The sequence below is a fragment of the Pongo pygmaeus genome, chromosome 1 (genome assembly GCF_028885625.2).
Source record: "Pongo pygmaeus isolate AG05252 chromosome 1, NHGRI_mPonPyg2-v2.0_pri, whole genome shotgun sequence".
Classification (NCBI taxonomy): domain Eukaryota; kingdom Metazoa; phylum Chordata; class Mammalia; order Primates; family Hominidae; genus Pongo; species Pongo pygmaeus.
In genome coordinates, this window is record NC_072373.2 from 25,669,415 (window position 1) to 25,695,992 (window position 26,578).

A 26,578-nucleotide genomic window follows, 5' to 3' on the forward strand; every position below is an offset into this window, starting at 1 on the left:
AAGACAGAGACAAATGAGGAGGTCCCAGAACTCCATACTGCTCAAGTTTTCAGTAACTCCTTTCCCAGTTGATTGGAAGACCCCTAAGGGTAAAACAGATGCCTCTGCCCTCTCTGCTGAACACTTTTTCCTCTGTCTCTAGGCCTTGTTTCAGGCCCTAGATATGAAGAGAGAGGGGTCAGAGAACCACAAACCTGGAGTTCCCTTCTTCATCTCTCTCAGCTGGTAGTTTTTATTGTTGATATTTGTGATTATTTTATTTTATTTTTTTAGAGGCGAGATCTCACTCTGTCACCCAGGCTGGAGTGCAGTGGCATGGTCATCGCCCACTGTAGCCTCAAACTCCCAGGCTCATGTGACCCTTCTGCCTCAGCCTTTCAAATAGCTGGGACCACAGGCACCTGCCACCGCACCTGGCTAATTTATTATTATTATTATTTATTTATTGATTTATTAATTTTTGAGGTTGGGTCTTGCCCTGTCACTCAGGTTGGAGTGCAGTGGCACAATCACAGCTCACTGCAGCCTTGACTGCCAGGGCTCAGGTGATCCTTCCACCTCAGCCTCCAGAGTAATTGGGACTACAGGCATGTACCACCACACCCAGCTAGTTTTTGTATTTTTAGTAGAGATGGGATTTTGCCATGTTGTCCAGGCTGGTCTCAAACTCCTGAGCTTAGGCAATCTGCCTGTCTTGGCCTCCCAAAGTGGTGGCATTACAGGTGTGAGCCACCATGCCTGACTTTTTAGATTTCGTTTGGAGTTGGGGCCTCACTCTGTTGCCCAGGCTAGTCTCAAACTCCTGGCTTCAAAGAATCCTCTTGTCTCAGCCTCCCAGAGCTGAGATTACAGGTGTGAGCCACATGCCCAGCCTTTGTTTATGTTTTGAACTCTGGACCATGGAATATTTTGATATAGTAACATATTTAAAAATTTATATATATAAATATAAATTTTATATATTTATGTAATGTATTTTGTTTTTGAGACAATCTTGCTCTGTTACTTAGGTTGGAATGCAGTGGTGTGATCATAGCTCACTACAATCCTGAACTCCTAGGCTCAAGCAGTCCTCCCACCTTGGCCTTCCAAAGTGCTGAAGTTATGGGCGTTAACATAATGTGTTGGCCGGGTGTGGTGGCTCATGCCTGTAATCCCAGCACTTTGGGAGGCCGAGGCAGGTGGATCTCTTGAGGTCAAAAGTTCGAGACCAGCCTGGCCAACATGGTGAAACTCCATCTGTACTAAAAATACAAAAATTAGCCTGCTGTGGTGGCAGGCACCTGTAATCCCAGCTACTTGGGAGGCTGAGGCAGGAGAACTGTTTGAACCTGGAGGCGGAGGTTGCAGTGAGCTGAGACCATGCCATTGCACTCCAGCCTGGGCAACAAGAGTGAAACTTTGTCTCACAAAAAAAGCTGGGCGCGGCAGCTCACGCCTATAATCCCAGCACTTTGGGAGGCCGAGGCGGGCAGATCACGAGGTCAGGAGATCGAGACCATCCTGGCTAACATGGTGAAACTTCGTCTCTACTAAAAATACAAAAAATTAGACAGGCGTGGTGGCGGGTGCCTGTAGTCCCAGCTATTCGGGAGGCTGAGGCAGGAGAATGGCGTGAACCCCGGAGAAGGAACTTGCAGTGAGCTGAGATTGCGTCACTGCACTCCAGCCCGGGCGACAGAGCGAGACTCTGTCTCGGAAAAAAAAAATATATATATATACACACACACACACACACACATGCACGCACACACACATATATATAATGTGTAAATATGTATTTTGCTGTATTAAATTTATTGCCCATCTAACCTATATTTAGATATGGAATATGATTTTTTTAAACATTAGGGATATTTGGTCAGATTCTTAAAATTTATGAAGTATGTCATAGATACCAGGATGTGCTGTTTAAGTAATAATGATAGTAGATTACACACAGTGAGTAATTGTGTACCCAACTTAGGAAACAGAACATAACCACTGTCTCTGACATCGTTTGGACGCCCCTCCCTGATGTGGCCCCTTCTCACGTCTGTAGTGACCACTGCTTTCATGTTTAGCATTCCTTGTTTTGTAAAATAATTATATCATTTGTATATGAATCCTATAACTAATATTTTCAGTTTTGCTTGTTTTTGCCCTTTATATAAAATCATACTGGTGATTCTGTGGCCTGCTTTTCTCATTCAACATGGTTTTTGAGATTCACTCGTGTTGCCTGTAGCTATAGTTTATTTTCACTGTACAATTTATCTTTTTATTCTACTTTCGAAGGACATGTGTGCTGTTTCCCTCCTTTTCTCTTTCCCTCCCTCCTTCCTTTCTTTCCACTATAAACATCCCGGTGAACATTTTGGTACTTGTCTTCTGGTGTTTATCTACAAGTGGACTTGCCAGGTCACAGTGATACACATCTAGCAGAGGGTTCCTTTTATTCCACGTTCTCTTTGACTCTTGGTGGATTTGGAATGATACCTCATTGTAGCTTTAGTTTGCATTTCCCAAGTTACCGGTAACATTGAGCATGTTTTTGTCCCCTCAAAAAATTTTTTAAAAAGTGATTTACAACTCTTAATCTGATAAATAGCAAAGTAATGAGAATTTTTCTCCATTCCTAATGATTTATTGGAGGCTGGGTGCAGTGGCTCACGCCTATAATCCCAGCACTTTGGAGGCTGAAGTGGGAGGATCTCCTGAGCCCAGGAATTCTAGACCAGCCTGGGCAAGACCCTGGTCCCTAATTTATTGCAAATTGGGAATTGAGCTGTTATTTTGAGTATACTAAAATATCCAGAATCTCCTACGTCTTTCTTCATTCCCATCTCAGACACTGTGGCCATTTTAAAAACTTTGTGAAATTACAGTTATATAAAGTTTGATCACCATGTGAGTCTGTCATGCTTTGCATGTCGTCTTTAAACAAGAAAAGTTGGAAATTGTCTCTTTAGATTGGCAGAGTTTTAGAAAAGAACAATTTCTTGTTTCATTTTTCCCAGAATGAGAGAAATATACTGTGTGCTATATCATTAGTTGATATAGGAATAATTTCATAATCAATAGTGTAGTGCTCACATAAGCTGAAAAAGCTAACTATTCAAAAGCTAGCAAGTATTTTCCTGGTTTTTAAAAAATTATAAAAGTGAAAATAATAATTCTGAATTGCTGAGAACTTTATTACCTTAATTATTTTTCTTCTCCTCTGCTTTTTTCCTATTGCCTGCCAGTTGATGATTGTATTTCTTACTAGCATTGCCCTTTAGGATAGGAAGATATAAGTGAAGAAGGGCAAAACTTAAATGTGTAGTTAATTTGCAAATCTGTTACTAACTCTGGTGAAAGGTGGACTTCTGAGGATTTTTCCCTTCCTACTTTGAGGATTTCAACATCTTTTAAGATTTGGATTCTTACTATATTAGAGTTGATTATATGAAGACTTTGATCATGTCTAAAATGCCATATTTTTGCATTCTAACATATTCTATATATATTTTTTCCTCTGTCTTTCCCCATTCGGAAATTCATAAAGACCATTGTGCCTCCATCTTTTTTTCTCTGTCTGCTCTGAATTTTGGGTAAAGAATTAAGTAATGTTTCAGATTTCCTTAGTCATTAAATTTGGGAGTAGGCTGAAGTTGGACAGGCATATCGTTCACTTTTTTAGTATCCTAGACTTGAACATTTCTTTTTTAGTTCCTAAGGTTGCAAAAGTTTTTGTACTCTGAGTAGCTCCTTTAAGAGATGCTTATAAAGTGCTAGGTTTTAGAGCTGTTTTAGAGATGATAGCATATCGTAATGTGTCCTTCGTATGTTCCCTATACACTGTTGCCTTCCACTACACCCTACCCCCCACCTCATGACATTTTATTGTATATTTAATGTAGTACTAACATTCCAGCCTGTACCTGTTTCTTCCCATTTTGTTTCATATAGCTAAACGTTACAGAGTGGTATACTCCAAGTTGCATATTCTGTGCTTTATCTTACTGTCATGATTTTAGGAGTTCAGGAGAAGATGGGCATAATGAATAAAGGAGTCATTTATGCACTTTGGGATTATGAACCTCAGAATGATGATGAGCTGCCCATGAAAGAAGGAGACTGCATGACAATCATCCACAGGGAGGACGAAGATGAAATTGAATGGTGGTGGGCGCGCCTTAATGATAAGGAGGGATATGTTCCACGCAACTTGCTGGGAGTAAGTTATTCTGACGCTTACGGTGTTTTCATGTGTGCCAGAGAGGGGCTTTGTAAAAACTGCTGTATGTTATGGATACAGTGCACCCAACTGCCCGTTGCTAATAAGACATGGAATTTAAACATTTTGATAGTCTTAGACTTAAAGCCACATTTTCAGTGATTCTTATTATGATCAATAACATATGTTTGCCAGCCCTGGAGGTCAGGGGTCTTCCCTACATTTATAAACAGACTAAAGATAACTGGATAATGTGATTGGAATTGAGCCTGTGACATCTGAAATCAATTTTTAATCTGTCTAAATCAGGATTTGCAAATCTGGTAGAGAGCTTCAGCAGGGCATTAAGGACAAGATTCTTTGTTTTTCTGTACTATTTGATTTATATTTCATAAAAAGCAAGAAAATAATATCATGCCAGCACATATGTACCACTTCTATAGTGTAGTACAATGGGACTGCTGTCATCATGTAAAGATTCTCCTGGAGTATTTTCAGGGGAAGGCTGGCGTATGGTCAGACAGAGGAGAGAAAGTGAGAATAACAGATTCCAGGGCTTTGCATTAAGCTCTTTATAGATTCAGCTGTTCTCTTATAGCTGTTGTGTGTGTGCGAGGGGCATGGAGGGTGTATGAAAGAGTGAGAGAAATGATCAGGGTAATTGAGAGATTGAGATAAAGGTTTAAAGTGCTTGCAGAATCTGCTCTTGGTGAGGAAGTAAGGAAAGGGTTGAGGAAAGGAGAGCCAGTTGTGATACACAGAAGATGGTGTGTAGGTTGTGAGCACTGACCTCCACATTGCTTCAGCTCCATCTGCAGCACCTGTTATCTGGATATCCAGGCTGCAGAAGGAACGTGGGGAGGGCTGGAGAATCCTGCCTCCCAAGATTGGTGTGGGGATAACTCAGAGGTCTAATAGCAAATGGTAGATGCTATTCTTGGTCTTTTCATCAAGTGTCGGATGGACATGGCCTCCACCCACATGGAGCTTCTACTCTGGCATCTAGGCTATGAACAGGATTCTGTCTGTGAGTGATCCACTGCCTAGGCATTACTTTCAATGGGATTCCTTGAAATGACTTCAGTGTTGGGACCTGACTGCCTGGATTCTGACCAGCATCTCTCCCTGACTCTCCCTTCCACATTGTTGTTTGTCTAACGTGCAGTGTAAATGACTTATACACCTTGACTGCTGCTGTCCTGACAGCAAAATTTATTATGAAATAAACATTTCATAATAAGTTTTGAATAGATGATTAGACAGTATTCATTTGGGTGATCATAATGTAACTTTAAAGAATAATGAAAGTGAAAAACAAATAAAATTAGACTATGCGGCCCTTAAAAAAACTTTCAGGCTCACGCCTGTAATCCCAGCACTTTGGGAGGCCAAGGCAGGAGGATCACTTGAGGTCAGGAGTTTGAGACCAGCCTGGCCAACATGGTGTGAAACCCTGTCTCTACTAAAAATACTGTAATCCCAGCTACTCAGGAGGTTGAGGCAGGAGAATCGGTTGAGCCTGGGAGGCAGAGGTTGTGGTGAGCCGAGATCGTGCCACTGCACTCCGGCCTGAGTGACGGAGTGGACCCTGTCTTAAAAAAAAAAAAAGCTTTCCGATTACCAGAGGAAAGTAGAAATATAAAGGTTGTTCTCTTTCAAGCACCCTCAGTTGCTTCTCCAGAGTGTCTAGCACTAGAGAAGTACAGTCTCTTGCCTACAGCCACTTCCTTCTCTGATAAACATCAATGGTAAATAAGCCCTTTTGTTTTGTATAGTTTCTTATCTGGGAAAGACTTTACCTCCTTAGAACTAGTTGCTTACTTGAGTCTTGTATTTTCTTTTTTTAAATTGGCAAAAATTGTATATATTTATGGTGTATAACATGATTTGAAATATGTATACTTGTAGAATGGCTAAATTGAGCTAAATAATACATGCATCATCTCACATGGTCATCATTTTTTTGGTGACAACATCTATTAGTGATTTTCAAGTGTATAATACATTATTAATCATAGTCACCAAGTTGTGCAATAGATCTTTTGAATTATTTAAATTTTCTAACACAGAGGTCCTGTGCTTAATGACACGAGGAACATTGCATGTTCCCAAGTGTGGGAGTAGTGCATCAAAGAGTGAGTTCTCTCTCGTGTGTGTGGTGCTTAGAAGATTCTGAAATTAACAGACTGGACTGAATATTTTCATTTTAGTCCTAAATTTAGATTTTCTTAGTACTTTGAAAATCTTTTCTTGTTAGAAGTATCCTCTACACCACTTTTTTGGTTTGTTTTCCTGATTTTTTTTTTTTTTAAAGGAAAGTGCATATATGTAGTTAGGGCTCAGATAGAAGTCTAGAAAATTGTATTAGCTAAATGTCTTTTTTTTTCAGATAGAAAAGTAATATTTTCTGTAACATGGATCCACCAGTTTTTAAATTTTAACTGGAAGTCTGACTCTTTCTTTTTTAAATTATTTATTATTTTTAAATTTTTTAATTGGGATGTAATTAAAGCCTATGCTTCTACTTTCTTTGAGTAATCCTTTTTCTACCTCTTCTTTTGTCAAGAGGGGCTGCTTTTGTTTGGTGTGTCAGTTGAATTTACCAGTTTGACTTGGTCCTGGCTCAGGCCTAGAGGCCTTGCAACCTTCACTAGGACTCACCTTTACAGCTCTTGTGGAAACACAAAACCACAGAATTCTAAAGCAAAAAACTCCACCCAATCTTCCTTAAATTTATAGACTTTTAATCTGTGGCATTTCATTTCTGACAGTCTGAAGTCCCATGACACAATGTCATGTCCATTGTGAATAAAGGTAAAAGAATTCAGTCTCTTTCTTCCTTCCTAATAGAAGCTCCAAATGCTGGAGCATAGAGCATAGAGCAGTTTGCCTTCCTTGTTAGAGCCGATTTACAGCTCAACAAGCTGTGCAGATTGAGTTAATACCTAGAACTGTCATGGGTTTTTATATTGCTGCTTTGTAGAGTTGTCACAGTTGACGGGCCCTTGTGATCTTTGAACGTCCTGTGCAGTCTAGCTGATGAGCACATTGCTAAATGTAAAGCTCTAGGTGCCACACACCCCACAAAGAGTGCTTTTCTCACTTTGATTTCCTTCCCATGACATCTGTCCCCTAACCTCATTATTTCTTGAAATTTTGTTATATTCCCACACATCTATTATAGTATGTAAATATTTTTTAAACTGTCTTGCAGCTGTACCCAAGAATTAAACCAAGACAAAGGAGCTTGGCCTGAAACTTCACGCAGAATTTTAGTCAATGAAGAATTAATCTCTGTTAAGAAGAAGTAATACGATTATTTTTGGCAAAAATTTCACAGGACTTATTTTAATGATAATGTAGCTTGAAAGCGATGAAGAATGTCTCTAGAAGAAAATGAAGGATTGAAGAATGCACCATTAGAGGACGTTTAGCATGATGAATAAAGCATCTACGTCAGCAGGCCATACCGTGTTGGGGCAGAGGTGTCCCGTGTAGCACTCAGAGAAGTATACAGCGACAATCCTGTTTTCTACAAGAATCCTGTCTAGTAAATAGGACCATTTATTGGGCAGTTGGGAAATCAGCTCTCCGTCCTGTTTAGTGAGTGTTTTCAGCAGCTGTTCCTAAACCAATCCTCCTGCCAGAAAGGACCAGTGCCATCACATCGCTGTCTCTGATTGTCCCCGGCACCAGCAGGCCCTTGGGGGGCTCACCTGAAGGCTCGAAGGCACTGTACACTTGTATATTGTCAGTGAAGAACTGTTAGTTGGTCGTCAGTGAACAATAACTTTATTATATGAGTTCTTGTAGCATCTTAAGAATTATACATATGTTTGAAATATTGAAACTAAGCTACAGTACCAGTAATTAGATGTAGCATCTTGTTTGTAGGCTGAATTTTAATCTGTATTTATTGTCTTTTGTATCTCAGAAATTAGAAACTTGCTATGGACTTACCCGTAATATTTGTCAAGATCATAGCTGACTTTAAAAAGTTGTAATAAACTTTTTGATGCTAAGCTGTTTACTGGTTTTTGTTTTTGATGTCATAAATAGACCTTGTTTAATAGTCACAAGCCATTGGGATATCATACCCAGCTGAAAAAGAACAAACTGCTTAACGTAAGTATATGTATTGAAATAAGAGGTTTTTTTTTTTTTTACCAGCCAAGTGATTCAATGTAAGTGGTTTTTAAAATAAAATACTGTAGAGATCATGGTGATAGAAGCCTACTTTACATTTTACCTAGAGCCTCTAATAGACTGTTTTAGTGTCCTCATTGATTTATGGGGTGAAAACTTATATAGGCAAAATCTCCACATCATTTTATTATATGTTAATAGGTTTGTGAATTGTTTCCAAACCCATTTGCTTAGTGGAACTACTTTAATAGAAGATACAAATGAAAAACCATGGTCACTCTTCCTTACACATTTTTATGAGTAGCTAAATTCTAGCAAGGAAAGTAGATGAAAGAACATAACTTTGAGAATAACACTTTTGAGAGTAACGGAGAAGGAGTGACAACATAAGCGAAACATCAGAAGACGTGTGGTAGGCAGAATTCTAAAGATGCCCCGCACCCCCATCCCTATCTCCTGGTTATTCCTTGTATCACTAATCTAGGTACAGTAAGTCCTTACTTAACATCATCATTAGGTTCTTGGAAACTGTGACTTTATTTTTCTCTTTTCTTTCTTTTTTTTTTTTTTTTTTTTTTTTTTTGGGAGACAGGAGACAGGGTCTCACCATGCTGCCCGGGCTGGTCCCTGATGCCTGGCTTCCAGCGGTCCTCCTACCTATGCCTCCCAAAGCGTTGGGATTACAGGTGTGAGCCACCGCACCTGGCCAAAACTCACTTAAAGTGAAAAGGTGTGTAACAAAACCATTTCTTTTTCTCATCAGTGTTCTAATGGTACAACATGAAGTGATGTTATTCGAGGACCTGCTGTTTCTTGTTGGTTTGTTTTACATTATTTTGCTCTAATTTGCAGTTACCAAGAACCTATCCATGATGCTAGGTTTTGATGACTTACTGTACTGCTTTGAAGGACTTTTAAGATTTAATTAAGTTTACAAATCAGTTGACCTTAAAATAGAGTGTAATTTAGCCTAGATTGTCCTGGTGGTCCACTGTAATCACAAGGTCCCTTCACGGCGGGAGAGGAAGGCAGGAGGGCTGAGGCAGGAGGGTAGGTGGGACGGGGTGGGTGGGCGGTAAGACTTGGAGTGTGAAGACTTGACCTGCTGTCATTGGCTTTAAAGATGAAGGGGGTCGTGGAATGTGGGGGTCAGGGAACATGGAAGCTGAGAAGGACCCCCAGCTGGCCCAGCCAGGAGATGGGGACTTCAGTCCTTATGGCCACATGGAACTGAACTCTGCTAACCTGAGTGGGCCTGGCTGGAAATGAATCCTCCCCAGGTCTCCAGAAGGAATGCATTAGTCCAATGAGACCAGCGTTGGACTTCTCATCTACAGAATTGTGAGATAATGGCTATTTTTTTAGGCTACTAAATTTGTGTTAATATGTTACAACTACAGGAAACAACATGGATTCTAGTCCTGGACGGTCGTACTTACCCATCAGGTGACCTTGCCAAGGACACTCGACCTCCCTGAGCCTTGTCCCTCATCTGTGGAGTTTAATGCCATTGCCTTGGCATGCTTGCGAGTTGTTGAGGAAAACCTAACTAAGTTCTGTGCATGAAGGTACTTGGCAAACTAAAGAATTACACAGATGTATGAACAGAGAAGATGTGAAAATTAGGGAACTGTGATCCCAGTTTTATATTCCTTAATTCTAAACTGAGAACATCATTGTTGTTAGTCTTTCTGTTCTTTAATTTGTTTTATTATTAAAGTAAGTATCCTTATATCAAAGCTCCTTATAGAAATAGTACAGAAAAAGTTTATGAAGGAGGGAGGGAAAAAGACCACTCTGGAGGTACCATTCACACTTGGGCCTATTTCTTTGTAGTCTTGTCTATGATTTTTTTCTCTTTATATAGTTGAGAGCTTATTGTTTAAGCAATTCTGCATTCTCTTGTATTATACTTGATATTGTATCATAAATATTAACATGAATTTTTTTTTTTTTTTGAGCCAGAGTCTCATTCTGTCACCTAGGCTGGAGTGTAGTGGTGCGATGTCGGCTCATGGCAACCTCCACCTCCCGGGTTCAAGTGATTCTCATTTCAGCCTCCTGAGTAGCTGGGATTACAGGCCCGCGCCACCACACCCGGCTAATTTTTGTATTTTTATTAGAGACGGGGTTTTGCCATATTGGCCAGGCTGGCCTTTAACTCCTGACAAGTGATTCACTTGCTTCAGCCTCCTAAAGTGCTGGGATTACAGGCGTGAGCCACCGTGCCTGGCCTATTAACATGAATTTTAATGGCTTCCTAATATTCCATCATATTAGGCCAGGCATGGCCTAATTGAATCATTTGAATCAATATTGAATCAATATTGAATCATTTGTCTAATGTTGAACAATTCTTGTGTATTGATGCTATAGTCATGTTTTTATGGTAGCACGGTTTTTAGGTCTTTACAAAATAAAAGGGAAGAAAGCAGGTGGGGAACAGACCATGCTTAAGGGGAGAGTATGCAAACCAGCTGTGCACATTCTAATGGCAGTGGAGCCACTGGGGATGTGGGGAGTGTCACATAAAAGGAGACAGAGAAGCAGACCTGAAGGAAACCAAAGGAATGTGGGTTCTCAGGAGAATCATAAATGGTGTTAAAGGCAGCAGAAAGGTCCAGGGAGATGGCTAGTAGATGTTTATAGGATTTGGCATTAGGAGGTAACTGGGGATCATAAAAAGCAGCAGCAAAGAGAGGTAGGTGACTAGCCAGGCTGTAGTGCGTGGAAAATGAATTGAGATCCAGTGTGGACAGCTTCTCCGGAAGCAGAAGCTCGGCTCTGGAGGAAGGAGAGGCCACAGCAGGGGAGGTAAGAGTATTAAGTATACTTTAGGATGTGGTAGGTATTTATATATGTTTACATGCTGTGAGGGAAGAGCTGTGGAAAGAAAAACAGGAGAGGGAAAGACAGAGAGAGTTAATTGATAGAGGGCTGACTGACTGATGGGCCTGAGACTGCAATTCAGAGCAGAGACCCAGGCGGGAAGTAGTGAGGGTTGCGGGGGGCGGTGGGTGGTGAGTTCCTACAGGCTCAGAAAGTTGAGGTTTACTTTGCTTATCATCTTATTTGCTTATCTATTTTTGCCCCCTGTAAAACAGGCATTAGCAAACGTTATACTAGGTGGGAAAACTTAGGATACTTGGTAATCTCTATTCCCTTTTTTTATTCAGTCTTTTCTAAATTTGCTCTGATAAGCATATACCTTATTTATTTAATGTTATCTCAGAGACTAGGTCAGTCCCACAGATGAAAGTGCACCAGGAGACGCAGGGCCCTCAGCACAGTAGTCCAGGTTTGGAATGGCCTCTGCGGATGGGAGGGGCCTCCTTCCTGCTCCACTGTGTACCTCGTCTCTGGAGACCACTCTCTTCCTCAGAATCGAAAGCTGATCCCTCCTGCCCTTCACTTCCACCCCCTCCCAGCCTGGACCCTGGGGTCCTGTGTTGCAACCCCTCCAGTCCCCACTGTCCATTCCCTTGTCCCCTGATCCTTCAGCCGCCCTTCCCTTGCCCACCTCCAATCTTGAGTCAGTCCAAACATCTCCCACCTCTTTCCTGCCACCTGTGAGCTGGACAGAGAAATCACCGATGCGAGGAGGTTGGGACTCCTGCACTCTCATGGCCACCAGCCTCCCCTTTGCCCTCAAAATCCACTCGGCAACCAAGAGAACTTCAACAACTCATTTGAGCCGAGTTTGGGAAATCCATCGTCTCACCTTGTTCAGGAAATATTAGGATGGCATTTGCCTATCTCAAGTCATCTTGAGGAAATGATTCCTCAAGAACCACCAGCACAAGACCAGTGACCTCATCTGTATGTTTTCTCAGCTCCCTTGCTTGTCCCTACCCCAGGTGGAGCTGGCCAAGGTCGAGCAGGGAACTTCCTGAGAGGCACATACGTCTCTGTGCTGCCTAACAGCAGATCAACAAGTAGTAGAAATTAGGGCTTCCCTTATGTTATGGTCAGATTATTAAAGTTTCTGAATTGGATTTTAAAAAAATTTTATAGTTCCGCATTTTAATTATAGGCAAGATTTCCTTTGAATACATGAATTTAGAGGGAGCACACCTTGTTAAAGTAGAAACAAGCTATAATCATGTGTGCTCATAAACCGTCCTGTGGGGCTGCCCTCCAGGAAGGAAAACATGGCATGGTGTGATTGCATGGGGTAACCCTTTATTTTTATTTAACAGTACATTTGGAAGAAGATAAGGCAACAAGGCAAAATTTCTATAATGTTGCTAGCATTTTCCCAAGGTAAAGCCAGGAAACAAACTTGTGTCCTTTCTATAAGAACTTCTAAGCAATGTCCCCTCTAACTCCATGGACAGACACTAGTGATGATGAAGTTCATAACGTTTTGAGGTGGCAAACAGCTTATTTTGTCCTTTATCATAATTGGTTTGCAAATTGGATGCCTGGTTTTGGCATACTGGTTCAGTTGATCAAGCACAGGATCCCTTTGGTCTTTGTAAGACCAGATGTATAAGGCCGAATAGGGTCAAGAACTTGAGTGTAAGGAGAACGATTTACTATTACCAATCAGTATTCTATAAAACCTGTCTCTTGTTTAACCCAAGCGACAGAGGTGAGTCTTCTCACCTGGACTCTCTAGATGCCTTGACAAGATTACTTCATGATATACCATGTTTCCCAGTTTGCTCATGGGAAATGGTAATCTTGGACTGTTGTTTGGTAGAATCAACAGCTGCATTTCAAACTTGAAGTTGCTTTAAATATTCCCTGCAAGGGCCTCGTGTCCCTTGAGAGTGACTCAATGTTTTTGCTCAGCTGTTAAATAACTCCCTGCATTTTTTTTTTCCTGATTTAATATTGCTATGAACAGGAAAGTGTGTAAAAGTAAAAAGTGTATACTATTTACAGATTTAAAGCTTTCTTTGAGCTTGTCAAGGGTTAAGCGACTCATTTGCATTTAGTATAATGATATGCAAATCTTTTACTTTGATGTGTGAAACTTCTGCTATCTCAAATTGACAGTATCATTATTTTCAGCTATGATCATCCGTTTAAGTAAATGTTCCCACAATTTTGAGGTCCAGATACAAAGTGTTTTTCTATGGAAGCTTAATCCTTGGCTGATTTTCCATCATGAGAAGTCTTCAGGCAGATTAGTTGTAACTTCAAAGTACGGAGAAACAGAGCCACTGTGAGGAAGGAAAAAAAACCAAGTCAGCTCAGTGACCACTTTTAAAATTAAAGGCTATTTAAGTACCTGTAGATTGTTCCAAAAAACTTGTACTAGAAAAGCTGATCGAGGGCTATGATATCAGTGTACTAACTCATATTTTTCTTACCTGATTTCTAGAGTCTAGATTTTAACAGGTCAGTAGTCTGTGTGATTTGCATTAAGTGGTCATGAATCATATTACAGGGTTGACTGCACACATGAAAAGTGAAATTCACACAACAGAAATTAGCATTTTCACATCTCTGCCTCAGAGTATCACATCAGAAGTTAGTTTGGGATGTGGATATCCCTGCAACCAATGCTGTTCAGCATTGGTTCTAAGTTGTAGTGATACGGAAACTTTAAATCAGATTGATTCAACTAGTCTGGGATACAGCCAGGACACCAGCACTTTGGCAAAGCTCCCCATGTGATGGAATCTGCAGCCAAGGTTGAAATCCCTGCAGACTGAAGGGAGAGCTTCTGAACATGGCTCATCCTTAGCAAAGACTACGAGAAGCGAGGATCTCCAGGAACCTGCAAAAGGTGAGGCTTAGGAGTGACAGGAAAAGCCAGTGGGTAAGAAGATGCTTCTCAGAGGAGATGCGGAGGGAGTGGACTGAGCAGGCAGGCCAGGTGGACCCTAGGGTGGGGGTGGGTGGCTGGGGTAGAACAGGATATCTAGCAAGAATGACAGGCTAGGATTTCCAGAACTTAACATGTGGCATGTTTCATGTCACAGTTGTGTTGACTCTACTATTTATTTTATTTTAAATTTTTTGAGACAGGGCCTCGCTCTGTCGCCCAGGATGGAATGCAGTGGGGTGATCATGGCTTACTCCGGCCTTGACTTCCTGGGCTCAGGTGTTCCTCCCACTTTAGCCTCCTGGGTAGCTGGGTCTACAGGCACGCACCATCTTGCCTGGCTCATTTTTTATTTTTTATTTTTTTCTGAGACAGAGTTTTGCTCTTGTTGCCTAGGCTGGAGTGCAGTGGTGCCATCTCAGTTCACTGCAACCTCCACCTCCTAGGTTCATGCGATTCTCCTGCCTCAGCCTCTGGAGTAACGTATTTACAGGCACCTGCCACCACGCCCAGCTAATTTTTTTTTTTAGATGCAGTTTTGCTCTTGTTGCCCAGGCTGGAGTGCAATGGTGCAATCTCAGCTCGCCGCAACCTCCGCCTCCCGGGTTCAAGCAATCCTTCTGCTTCAGCCTCCCGAGTAGCTGGGACTGCAGGCATGTGTCACCATGCCTGGCTAATTTTGTATTTTTAGTAGAGATGGGGTTTCTCCATGTTGTTCAGGCTGGTCTCGAACTCCCAACCTCAGGTGATTCGTCCGCCTTGGCCTCCCAAAGTGCTAGGATTATAGATGTGAGCCACCGCGCCCAGCCCTAATTTTTGGATTTTCAGTAGAGATGCGGTTTCACCATGTTGGCCAGGCTGGTCTCGAACTCTTGACCTCAGGTGATCCACCCGCCTTGGCCTCCCAAAGTGATGGGATTACAGGCATGAACCACTGCGCCCAGCCTAATTTTTTATTTTTTTAGAAATGGGGTTGACTACATTGCAATCTAGGGGTAGAGATATTTCCTAGGATATGTAAAGTTTTAAGCAAGTTAGTGTGTTATTTGTAACCAGATAGACTGTATTTTCACTTTGCTAATACAATGCATAATAGCAGAATGAGACAGTTATTTAGTTGCTGCCTTCCTCCAGAGTTCAAAATCCACGGAAAAGAGCTGCCAGTGCCTTAGACCTGCCCTCCTCACCACTTCGCTCCTCTGTTACACGGACAGGACTGACAACTACCATTGTCACCCAGTGTCAGCCACTTCGCCCGGCCCTCTGTGGCCTTCCCTGAGTATACAGGAAATGCTGACTGGAGCCAGGTGATAATGGAAATACACCCCACCTGGCTTCTTTCTTTCAGTGAGAGAACTTCTTGTCATTGGGATGACACGAGAACATTTTACGCTTTGCTTTTTGTGAAATTAGCATACCCACTTAATTCAGATTGATGATCATTTCAGAGATGTGTATTGCTAGGGTTCCAGACACATGAGTGCAATAATAATAATAAATGGCAAACGTATTTACTAGTGTTGGTTTTATCTTAAATGGGGAGGGAGTAGAGAAAACTAATTTGCTCAAAGTATTTTAAGTAGACCCATTCTAAGAATGATGGATCTTCCCAAAACCCAACTTGAATTTCAGCTGAAGGATTTCTTTATATAAGCATGTTCTCCCTTGCATGCTAATCAGGAGTTCATTTTTCTAAGCATGATCCTGCAGCCACTCCTTAGTTTAATCTTGAGCTACACTCAAGTCAAAGCTCATGGGAAGAGGGAGCCAGGTGTGCATTTTGGACTTGAGAATAGGTGGTTGGAAAACAACTGCAAGTAAAAGTGCATTGTGGGATCTTACAACCGGGTACAGGCCTGGCCCCGACAGACCAAGAGCTCTTTAAAGCAAAACTTGAAAAAGCAGGTCACTCAAGTAACAGCCCTTTCCGCCCCATGCCTCCCCCATCCCCTTAGAAGCAAGATGGGGGCACAAGCTGCTGACTCACAGAGATAAGGTCGAGCTCTATTGTTCCAGTGTTCTCGGGATCCAGCTGCTTAAATATCTCTGTGGAGGGAGAAAAAGAGGATGTCACAAGTGAGTGACCTGAAACAGAGATCACATTATCCTCTTTTCAGTTCAGCAACTGACTTCACTGACCGCCATACACGCTTTCTTCCTCACCCTCAAATTAGTAAAGAGGGAATTTCATTCTCAACTCCTGGAAGACATGTCTCTAGTTTAGATGATTTCACCGAGGTGAAAGGCAGGCCACTTTAATACCAAGAGAACTGAAATTAGTCATTCCCCAAATATCCACTTACTGAATAGCGTTTCCAGCCGAACCAAACACCGAACAAAATTATCAAAATCGATGATGAGCTGGTCATCTGCAAACCGAGCAACGATGACTTGGTGGAGTTGACAGGGCATCTTGAAACCTGAAGTTACATGAACAAACTAACTCATTGCTAAGCATTAGATTGTACCATTTAGCTGCGCTCACAGGCTATGGAACTAATGTGGTGATTTAAATGAGGTATAATTGCTTTTGTCCTTTGGCTGCTCTTCTATGAGACTGGTTTGATTTTGCAAAGCCAGTACCTTCTGCTGTTTCTTTTGTTTCTGAACTGTCCACCTTCACCCTGCCTGTGTCCTTGCTGACACATAAGTCTTTTCTTGCCTGCTTCTGTTCTCATGGTCACGGTTGCTTCGTGTTGTTAACCACGCTGCTGCTGTTTGATTTTTTTGTTTAGCTCTGAATCGTCTTGGAGACCAGATTCTTCCTGGATATATGTGAGCAGAAGCTGTTCCTGGTAAACTCATAGTAGTTCTCCCTCCTTCCAGAGTAAAATAATTTTTATTGAGCCTGTGGCCACATAGCATCAAGACTGCATGTCCCAGCTTCCTTGCAGCCAGCAGAGGCCTTGTGATCACAGTCTGGCTGGTGGGATGTGTGAGCAGAAATGGCCTGTGTGCCCTTAAAGGCAAGGAGCCCTTCTTCTGTCAACCTGCTGGCGGCATGTGTTTGTGGTGGCAGGCTGTCCCAGGTCCCTTGGATGAGGGCAACCCTCGAAGGTCCGGTGGGCATCATGGATGGGGGCAGGCTGGGGGAAGCATGATCAGATAGTGACATGGTAGGATAGTAGGAGGCACCGTCCTAGCCATGGACTGCTGGAGCTGGGATTGTTATGCGACAGAAAGACATACCTCATATAAACCACTGTTGTGTGGGGTCTCTGTGGCAGCATTATATTCCAGCAAATAGAATGAACAGCCTCATGCTGACACATTTGCTCCCAAAGCCCAGCAGTCTCCCACTTTGCTGGTCTACCACTCGCTTGTGTCCTTTTCTTGATATCCAATTCTGCTAGGGTCTTACCCTAAGGGCTGAGCTGAGACATTCCATTTCTGCCTAATCAACCCTGCACCAGAAAGGAAGCACCTGGAGGAGTCTGTTGAGAGCTGGCTTTGCCTGCTTGCTGTGCCAGGCGGCTCCAAAGGAAACTTGGATTCAAGAAGGCACAGAGGGCAGAGCATCCTACTGCATTTAATTTTACCAATTAGTTTTTGAAAGGGGAATGAAAAGGAGGTGTCTGTATTAAACCAGCACCTACTTTATTTTATAGCTTTACCAAATCTTGTGTTACATGGTATAGGATGAGTGTTCACATATTCTACAGACAGATTAAACTAGGAACGAAAATGCAGTTTTAAAGGGTTACCTGCTTCTTCTAACGCCTTCCGCATTTCATAGGAATTCATGGTACCAGACCTGTCAACGTCGATTTCTCGGTAAATTTTCTGGAACACATAAATTAGTTGTAAGAACTATGACCCAAAGCAAAGCTGGCAAGTTACCTCCCTAGTATGTGCTGAGTGGGGATGAAGTTTTTCCAGCTCTGTGCCTCTAGTTTGGCCTTGGAAGAATCACCCATGTTTCTGCCTTAAATAACTAATAGTATTTTGCTTCTGTCTGTGAGCTGATTTGTAAATATGCCCATCAAACCAGCCAGCCAACGCCCATAGGTCCATGTTCTTGTCTGATATAATTTTTGTACTTTAGCTGTCAAAAACCCTTTTCAGGAAACCCTTGATGGCGGCCTTTAGATGATCCCCATAATCAGGAGGAAGGGAATAGGCCACTTCACCTGCAAAGTCCTGGTTGGTTTTTTGTTTGCATTTCCTCAGCCCCATCTTTACTCACTCTGAGCTTCTTTATGGGTAAAATCCCAATCCCCTTGGAAATGTTTCTCCGCTCTGTGGAGGAGTTGCTGCATCTTAAAGCATACGCACGGAATGCTCCCCAACACAGATCCACCCGCACCTCTGGGATCTTACTTGGTATTTTTGAATCTTCGTCCAGAGAATGTAGAACTCTTTCAGCCCCAGTTTGCCACTCCCGTCCGACTGCCTTCAGTCAAGGAAAGCCCTTGAGTGTGGGTCCATTTGGGCATAGTGTCACCTAGTTTGTCTTCTCAACGGGATCTTTTGAATATCGTAGCACATGCGCAAGGAGGGTTTGCAGAAGGATCCTTTTCCTGCTTTTCCCACTGGCTAAAGCTCCTTTTAAAGGATTGGAGGAAGGGCGAGAAAGACCTGCTGGCTCCCTGCCGATTCTGGTTGCTGTTTTGATCTAGGGGTGCTGTGGAGGCCCCAGATACTACTAAAAATGAGCTATTAGATGACATGCAGAGGGCTTTGGATGGCTTCTAGTGGCTAGGCCCTTGCTGTTTTTTTTAAAGTATGTGGATTATATCTAAGAGGCCTTTGGTGAAGGGAGCTAGCAGGTGTACACCGTGAATCCACTAGATAAAACTTCACAGAAGTGGCCAGGCATGGTGGCTCACACCTCTAATCCCAGCACTTTGGGAGGCCAAGGTGGGCAGATCACCTGTGGTCAGGAATTCGAGACTAGCCTGGCCAACACGGTGAAACCCTGTCTCTACTAAAAATAGAAAAATTAGCTGGGTGTGGTGGCGCGTACCTGTAGTCCTAGCTACTGGGGAGGCTGAGGGGGGAGAATCACCTGAACCTGGGAGGCGGAGGTTGGAGTGGGCTGACATTGTGCCACTGCACTCCAGCCTGGGTAACAGAGTGAGACCCTGTCTCAAAAAAACCAACCAACTAAACAAACCAACAGAAAAAACTTCACAGAAGCTTAGGCTGCCCCTTACCACCACTTCTTACTAAGCATTGGAAACAATGGGGAAATGGATGACTAGTTTGCCTTGGGGACAGGTGGGTTGCCTGAGAAGGAGCTAGAGCAAAAGGGAAGTAGGATGCTCATGAAAGTAGCCCTTATCTAAATCAAGAAGACGATCTTGATCAGACAAAACAGATTCACATCAGAAATACTGTGGTTAGGGAATATTTTCCTAGAAGAAGTAATGGAAACACATCACTGAGGAAACAAATTCGAGCTGTTTTGTGCAAAGAAGTGTTGGGCATATTGTCAGGAATTTCCTGCACCAGCCCCAGGAATGGACTGGTGGGCCTACATTCTTTTTCTTTTTCTTTTTTTTTTGGAGATGAGTCACGCTCTGTCGCCCAGGCTGGAGTGCAGTGGCGCGATCTCGGCTCACTGCAAACTCCGCCTCCCAGGTTCAAGCGATTCTCCTGCCTCAGCCTCCTGAGTAGCTGGGATTACAGGTGCCCACCACCATGCCCAGCTAATTTTTGTATTTTTAGTAGAGATGAGGTTTCACCATGTTGGTCAGGCTGGTCTTGAACTCCTGACCTTGTGAGTCAGGAGGCCCACCTTGGCCTCCCAAAGTGCTGGGATTACAGGCGTGAGCCACTGCCCCCGGCCATGGGCCTGCATTCTAAGCCTTTCAGGGTAGGTGGGAGGGGGGTGTAGCATTTGTTTTCCCTCATCAGAGGATTCTCGCATTTCCCTAGTAAGGGAGGTCAGTGCTGCTGACTGTCCAACAGCAACTCAGCAAGTTGGGAACAACTGGCCATTTTGAAAGGGGAGAAGGCCATGTGTTTGAATCTTTCTGGAGTGACATTTTAAACTCCCCCAGTCTCTATTCCCTGGAGCACATTAAAGGATACATCCAGCATGTCAACCATAATTTTGCATGTCTCGATGCTGAAGCCATCTGACTTGATATCTTGGCCTAAAAGACAAAATCAGTGTGACAGGAAAAATCTCTGAGCGGTGATGTCCAATTGAACTTTCCACAATCATGGAGATATTCTTTATCTGTGCCCTTCACATACAGAAGCCACTTCCATTATGTTAAATAGCCACACGTGGCTAGTGACTGCCAGACGGGGACAGTGCAGATGATGTCCACATTGCCTGATGTCTCTGTATATTTGCCATGGGCAAACAGGGCTTTAAAAAGTGCTTTTTGAACAAACAAATCACAGAATGATCAATGGTTGGTCCTTAGGTGCCCACAGGATATAAAGTCACCTGTAGTTGTCGGGCAGGGAAAAAGAAAACAGAGAGCCTAATTCTAGGCTATGACCTGTGAGAGAAAGAGGTTTACTTGAACCGTCCATCTGCAGACATTTATGGACTGTGTCCCCAGCTGACTGAGAAACCTGAAGACCTGGGATCTATCCATGAGCTATTGTGCTGCACTAAGTGAGTCCTACCCACTTGGTGTTTGGCAGGTGGCATGAGACCCTAGTCACCAATGTGAATCTGGCTCCCCACAGACTTCGCGAAAAGCCAACCCTTTTTGTTATGTCCTTGAAAGAGGTTAGAGCCTGACCTGCCTCAAAGCTGCCACTCTGGGCACCAACCCCTTCTTAGATGGTCATGAGGCTCTGGCCCAGCAGCTCTGCACGCAGACTCTGGTGTGGAGCCCTCCAGAAGGCTGGAGTCAGCAGGCAGCTAGGGGTAGGGTACTAAGCTCAGAGGCACTTGCGGAGCGAATGCTGCTCCCCCAGCAAGGAGCGGGCTGAATCCAGGCAAGGCCCGCTTCTTCCCCACCTCCCAGCCCCACCCTCCATCTGTGCAGAAACAATGAGGCTTTAGTCTCCTCAGCTCATGAGGACTGCATATCTGAAGAGCTCTGTGACCTCACTTGTGCCTGGTGGCCTCCAGGGTAAACACAATCTTCTTGCCTTCCCTGAAAGTTAGAGGAGGGCGGGTGCAGACTGGGTCTCCTCTGGGGAGGCCCCGCACTGGACTGACCGTAACCTGGCCGGCCCAGCCCTCTTGGTTCACACTGGGAGGGAAGACCCAGCTGGCCCGGGACTCTTCTTTGGCTCTGAAAGGCAGATTTATTTTATCTCATGGAGTTAGGCTAGAGGCCATCTTGTCAGAGGGAATGATGTCCCTTGAAGTCCCTGAGGCTTCTCGAGATGATCCCTAGGGCTGGTATGCAGCAAACGACCATGACTGCATTTGTCTCTGATGCAGATTCCTAACTTCTGATATGTTCAAAACTCTGCTTCCTGGATTGCCAGTTGCTCTCTTATCAAATGCAGTGTGATTCTTTTGATAATTTGAGTGGAAAAAATGTCTCTCTGCTATGTTTCCTGCTCCTCCCTGCTGGTGATCCACAGTAAGGGGTTGAACAATCAATCCTCTGACATTTTTTTGCTTAAGAAATCGTTAGTTACAAGATGTGGCTGGGCGCGATGGCTCACACCTGTAATCCCAGCACTTTGGGAGGCCGAGGTGGGCAGATCACTTGAGGCCAGGAGTTCAAGACCAGCCTGGCCAACATGGAGAACCCCGTCTCTAGGAAAATACAAAAATTAGCCGGGTGTGGTAGTGCATGCCTGTAATCCCAGCACTTTGGGAGGCCAAGGCAGGTGGATCACTTGAGGTCAGGAGTTCAAGACCAGCCTGGCCAACATGGTGAAAGCCTGTCTTTACTAAAAATACAAAAGTCAGCTGGCTGTGGTGGCACTTGCCTGTGATTCCAGCTACTTGGGAGGCTGAGGCAGGAGAATCGCTTGAATTTGGGAGGTAGAGATTGCAGTGAGCTGAGATTGCGCCACTTTACTCCAGCCTGGGCGACAGAGTGAGACTCTGTCTCAAAAATAAAATAAAATAAATTAAAAAAATAGATCACACAAAGCTAGTATGTAGTGGAAACCTGGATTTGATCTTTGATCTGTGGATGCTACAAACACTTGTTCTTTTTTAATCACATCATACAAATCCTTCATCCACTTCTTGGAGGGGATGGAGGGTGGTGGTTTAGTCACAGCAGCCAGACGTGGAGGGGGAAAGATTTCCATGTTCCCTCCCATCCACAGGGGAAAGAGCAGGATGAGGTTTTGCAATGAGGGGATACTCACGCTTTGCTAGAACCCTTCTCAGGATGGTCTGCAGCTCAAAGGCAGAGATCTCCGCATCCTGTGGACACGTAACCAGAGCATAGTTATTGGCCCCCCGTGGGAGCTGGACGAGCACAGGGCAGGACACCAGTGCATTAGGTAGGCCTCGGTGGGGTCTATGAATGTGCATTTCTAACAAGCCCCCAGGCCATGTTGGGGCTGCTATCCCCAGACCACACTTTGAGTAGTATTGCCCCATTCTGGTTTTAGATACAGTGTTTTTGGTTTGGTTCTTTTTAGAACACCCAGGCTGGGGTGGACTGCAGTGGTATGTTCCTAGCTCATTGAAACCTCAAACTCCTAGGCTCAAACCATCCTCCAGCCTCAGCCTCCCAAAGTGCTGGGATTACAGGTGTGAGCCACTGCACCCAGCCTAGATAGGGTGTTTTAATGTACAGATGCAGTAGGGAGAGTTCACTCACAATTTCTTTGCTGTAGAGAATATAAATAATAAATACTCCACTCTACCCATGTTTGTGGTCTTTCTTAACTTAATTCTCTTATACCATTCCTCTTATCTGGCATGTCTTCTTCATTCTTTAAAACTCAAAGCTCAGACTTCCTGTAAAACTGGTGAAAACCAGCTGCCTCCAAGACCCAGCCGGCCCTCCTCTATGCCCATAATGCCAGGGCCCCTCATGGGCCCAGATGTCTCTATCCACTTATACGTATTTGTGTAACTCATGGATAAACTCCTTTGTTTAAAACCAAGATTGATTGCAGTCATTTTTGCCTTTTGGGGTGTGTATGTGTGGGATTCAATCAGTGGGGAAAGAAGACTCTCATGGCCCCTTTCCTTGGGAATCTAGGAGGGAGCAGAGGGTGAGAGGCCGGTGGAGGCGCAGAGCAGATGATGCCTGGCTTAGTACTTTGATGGGTCTTTAGGTCAGCGAAGGGAGGCCCAGATGAGCTCAATGATTGCAAAGTTCCTCCACACAGTGAAGAAACAGGACTTTTTTTTTGGAGTTGTTGGGAAAAAAGAGGGCTAAATAACTTTGTGATGGGACTAAATGGCTTAGGGATTTTTTTAAGAACAGGGAAGCGGCCAGGTATGGTGGCTCACACCCGTAATTCCAGCACTTTGGGAGGCTGAGGTGGGAGGACTGCTTGAGCTCAGGGGTTTAAGACCAGCCTGGACAACACAGTGAGACCCTGTCTCTTAAAAAATTAAAAAATTAGCTGGGCATGGTGGTATGCGTCTGTAATCCCAACACTTTGGCAGGCCAAGGTTGGAGGATTGTTGAGCCCAGGAGTTCCAGAGCAGCCTGGGCAACATGGCAAGACCCCGTCTCTACAAAAATAAAAATAAAATAAAAATTAGCTAGACGTGGTGTGCTCCTATAGCCCCAGCTACGTGGGAGACTAAGGTGGCAGGATCTCTTGAGCCCAGGAAGTGGAGGCTGCAGTGAGCTATGATCACACCACTGCACTCCAGCCTGAGTGACAGAGAGAGACCTTGTCTCTAAAAAGAAAAAAAAAAAAAAGGAAAGAGAACAGAGAAGCCTAATTCAAATACTCTGTTGCAGGTTGCCTGCATTCTTGAGACTTGAAACCCTTCCACCTCCCCAAATCCTTTGTGGAAATCAAGGATAAGGGGCCAAGTTTCATGCCTCAATTGGCATAGAACAGAGAAAATAAAACAGTCACAACATGAGCCCAGGAATCCTAAGGAAGGGAGAACACAGAGTCAGGGCTGACCATGCAAATGGAAGCCCCCGGCAGCACGCGGAGGTCTCAGGGAGGACATACGCAAGAGGGCTGAGCTGGAACCCGAGCGCCATTTGCAATTTCTCTTTGCTTTTGTTCAGTTTGTTTCCTCTCCCCTTTAAACTAAAGTCCCCTTGGGGACACACACTGTCTCTTCCTTTGCATCAACCAGAGTGTATAACATCGTTTTTGGGAACATTTACCTCTCCTGCCAACTGGGCAAACAGTCTCCTGAATCCATCATCAATGTCATCCTCGCTGATGTCGAACTGGAAGGTGAGGCAGAGACATAAGAATGCATCAGAGTGAGGCATGACAGCAAGTGTCTGCCCGCCCTTCCATGGCAGCCGCCTCCCACTCCCCTTCTCTACCCCTCCCTGGGGCCCGAATTCTACGGTGATTTGGGTTAAGATCAGGTATAGTGTGAAGAATTAATATAAAGGCTTTTTTTTTTCTAATTAAAACACAAGAGGGAATGTAAATTATGTGGGAAGGAGTAATATTCTAATTTCTCACAGAGGTATCTTCTCTAGCATCCAATTAAAATGGCCTTTTAGGATCTATTCTAGTGGGGACTCGGAAGCATAAAGACTAGCTGGAATGTTCTGGATGGATTTTGACAGTGGCTAGCACAGCCCAGTAGGCAAGGGACTGGCCCATGCCCCTAGCACAGAGGCCAGAGCTGATGCAGGTAGTCGACTCTTGGATTCCCAGTACCCGGCTTTATCCTTAGTTTCAGGCTTTGTTTGTGAAGTCCAAAAACTCTTGGAGTTTTTTTGCTCCTCTGCTCTCTGGATTGTCCAGGACAGAGTGGGTGAAATTCAAAGAGTTACAAATACCTCTTCAAGATTGGCCTCGATTTCATCATCGACAGCTCTGGAAAAAGAAGGAAATTATGTGTTACTGGAAGGCAGGTGAGGGCAAAAAGGAAGTGTTGCAGAAATCACTGCTAAAATGGAAGTGCAGTGCTAAATCCAGCAGGGGGTAGGTGGGGTGGGGCAGGGCTGCGGTGGGGGGAGGTCTTTGTATTCCAAGTTTCTGTGATAACACCTCCCCTAAAGAGCAAAAATCTTTCTGCATTCCAAGTTTCTGTGATAACATTTCTCTGCATTCCAAGTTTCTGTGATAACACATTCCCCTAAACAGCAAAAATAAAGGCAGAAGTGATCTGAAGGAAGGGTCATGACCAAAGCGACGTGGGAGAGCTGGAGATTTTTGTTTGCTAGTTTTTGATCTTTATCAAATAGGACAGCCTTTGCGTGTAGTGTGGTGTTCGTCCTAGCCTTAAGGAATAGCTTCTAAGTTCCACTTGAAACATCCTTTGCCAACATAGACTTTCACACTGAGAATCATGCAGTGCAAATCATCGCCTATTGTTCTGCCTCAGGTTGGAGAGGTGGGCAGTGCGGAGGCCTGTGTGTCATTTCAGTCAAAGCTCAGGTCAGGCAGTGGTTAGTTTATCCTGTGCACCACCCCTGTGTCCAAGGCCAGGTCCTTCTGCTCCATAGTGAGGGTAATCAAGCTCAGGAGGGTCTTCCTTGGGCCACTGCGATTTTAACTAGGTGACCAAGAGTCCTATCTGCAGGGCCAATGCCTGGCAGAAGGAAAAGGGGACCTCTTGGTGCTGATCATTGGAATCTGGAGCAGAAGGATTAATATCTTGGGACAAAGAAGTCAGAAACCTTTGAGAGGTGGGGTGTCCTGTTGGGGTAGGGAGCTCACCCTGGAGAGAGTTGAGGGGCTGAGGCTTCCCTGGGAGAGTGACTTGTGGCTGGCAGGGAGAGTAGTGGGTTTGACAAAAGATAGTGTTATTCTAATGCCACCAGGTCATCCTCCTATTTTTTTGTCAGTGAGGACTAAGCTGAACACACCGGGTTTCCTCTAAGGATCCTCAGAGCTGAGAGGAAAGGTCCCTTCCCCCGTGGTAGGCTTTAGCAAATGAAGACAGCCTGGCAGTGGCAGGGGGCTTACAGCTGCACTTTAGTGGCATTTATTGGTTTGCAGCTGCCTGGCATTGCTTTGTCTCCCTTCGCCATGGGAAATTATTTCTGCATCATGCATTATCTTGGGGCAAGGGCAGTTCCCTGCCTCTACCTCCCATTGGCTCTTCCTCTACAGGAACCAGCAGGCCAGGTGGCTGACCCAAGCCCAGCACCTCAGACACATTCCACGAGATCTTTAGACCTGAGCGCATGACCCAGGGTCCGAGGGGTCATCTCACACCCTGGTTCTCCAACACATCCTTGGCTCCTGTTCTTCCTAGCCTGACCCCCTACCTCCCATCAGTTCTGGAGTCTCCAATGGCCTTTCGATGAATTCCCTTTAGCTTAAATCACCCAAGGTAGATTCCGCTTTTGCCAATCAAGTGCCCAGCTGAACATACATGGTTGAGGCAGAAGTCAAAGTGGCAGAAGCCATTGTGAACTGAGGCCACCTGGACAGTGGCAGGAAATGGT

The 26,578-nt window shown here is 44.1% G+C and overlaps 2 protein-coding genes across 4 annotated transcripts in view; one reads left to right on the forward strand and one right to left on the reverse strand.

The window, feature by feature from the left end:
• The window catches only part of TP53BP2 (tumor protein p53 binding protein 2), a 65,868-nt gene extending 57,645 nt beyond the window's left edge, over positions 1 to 8,223 (forward strand). For both annotated transcript variants that reach the window (XM_054451702.2, XM_054451708.2), the window contains 2 exons: positions 4,002 to 4,201; positions 7,416 to 8,223. In XM_054451702.2, the coding sequence (XP_054307677.1) occupies positions 4,002 to 4,201; positions 7,416 to 7,457 (242 nt within the window). In that variant the 3' untranslated portion in view covers positions 7,458 to 8,223. The remainder of the gene's footprint in view (positions 1 to 4,001; positions 4,202 to 7,415) is intronic.
• A 4,284-nt stretch (positions 8,224 to 12,507) lies between these two features.
• Positions 12,508 to 26,578, reverse strand: part of CAPN2 (calpain 2) — a 61,556-nt gene continuing 47,485 nt past the window's right edge. For both annotated transcript variants that reach the window (XM_054451723.2, XM_063646960.1), the window contains 9 exons: positions 24,962 to 24,998; positions 24,326 to 24,391; positions 22,377 to 22,434; positions 20,163 to 20,227; positions 18,447 to 18,515; positions 17,831 to 17,909; positions 16,430 to 16,546; positions 16,114 to 16,172; positions 12,508 to 13,518 (listed from right to left, as the gene is read on the reverse strand). In XM_054451723.2, the coding sequence (XP_054307698.1) occupies positions 13,495 to 13,518; positions 16,114 to 16,172; positions 16,430 to 16,546; positions 17,831 to 17,909; positions 18,447 to 18,515; positions 20,163 to 20,227; positions 22,377 to 22,434; positions 24,326 to 24,391; positions 24,962 to 24,998 (574 nt within the window). In that variant the 3' untranslated portion in view covers positions 12,508 to 13,494. The remainder of the gene's footprint in view (positions 13,519 to 16,113; positions 16,173 to 16,429; positions 16,547 to 17,830; positions 17,910 to 18,446; positions 18,516 to 20,162; positions 20,228 to 22,376; positions 22,435 to 24,325; positions 24,392 to 24,961; positions 24,999 to 26,578) is intronic.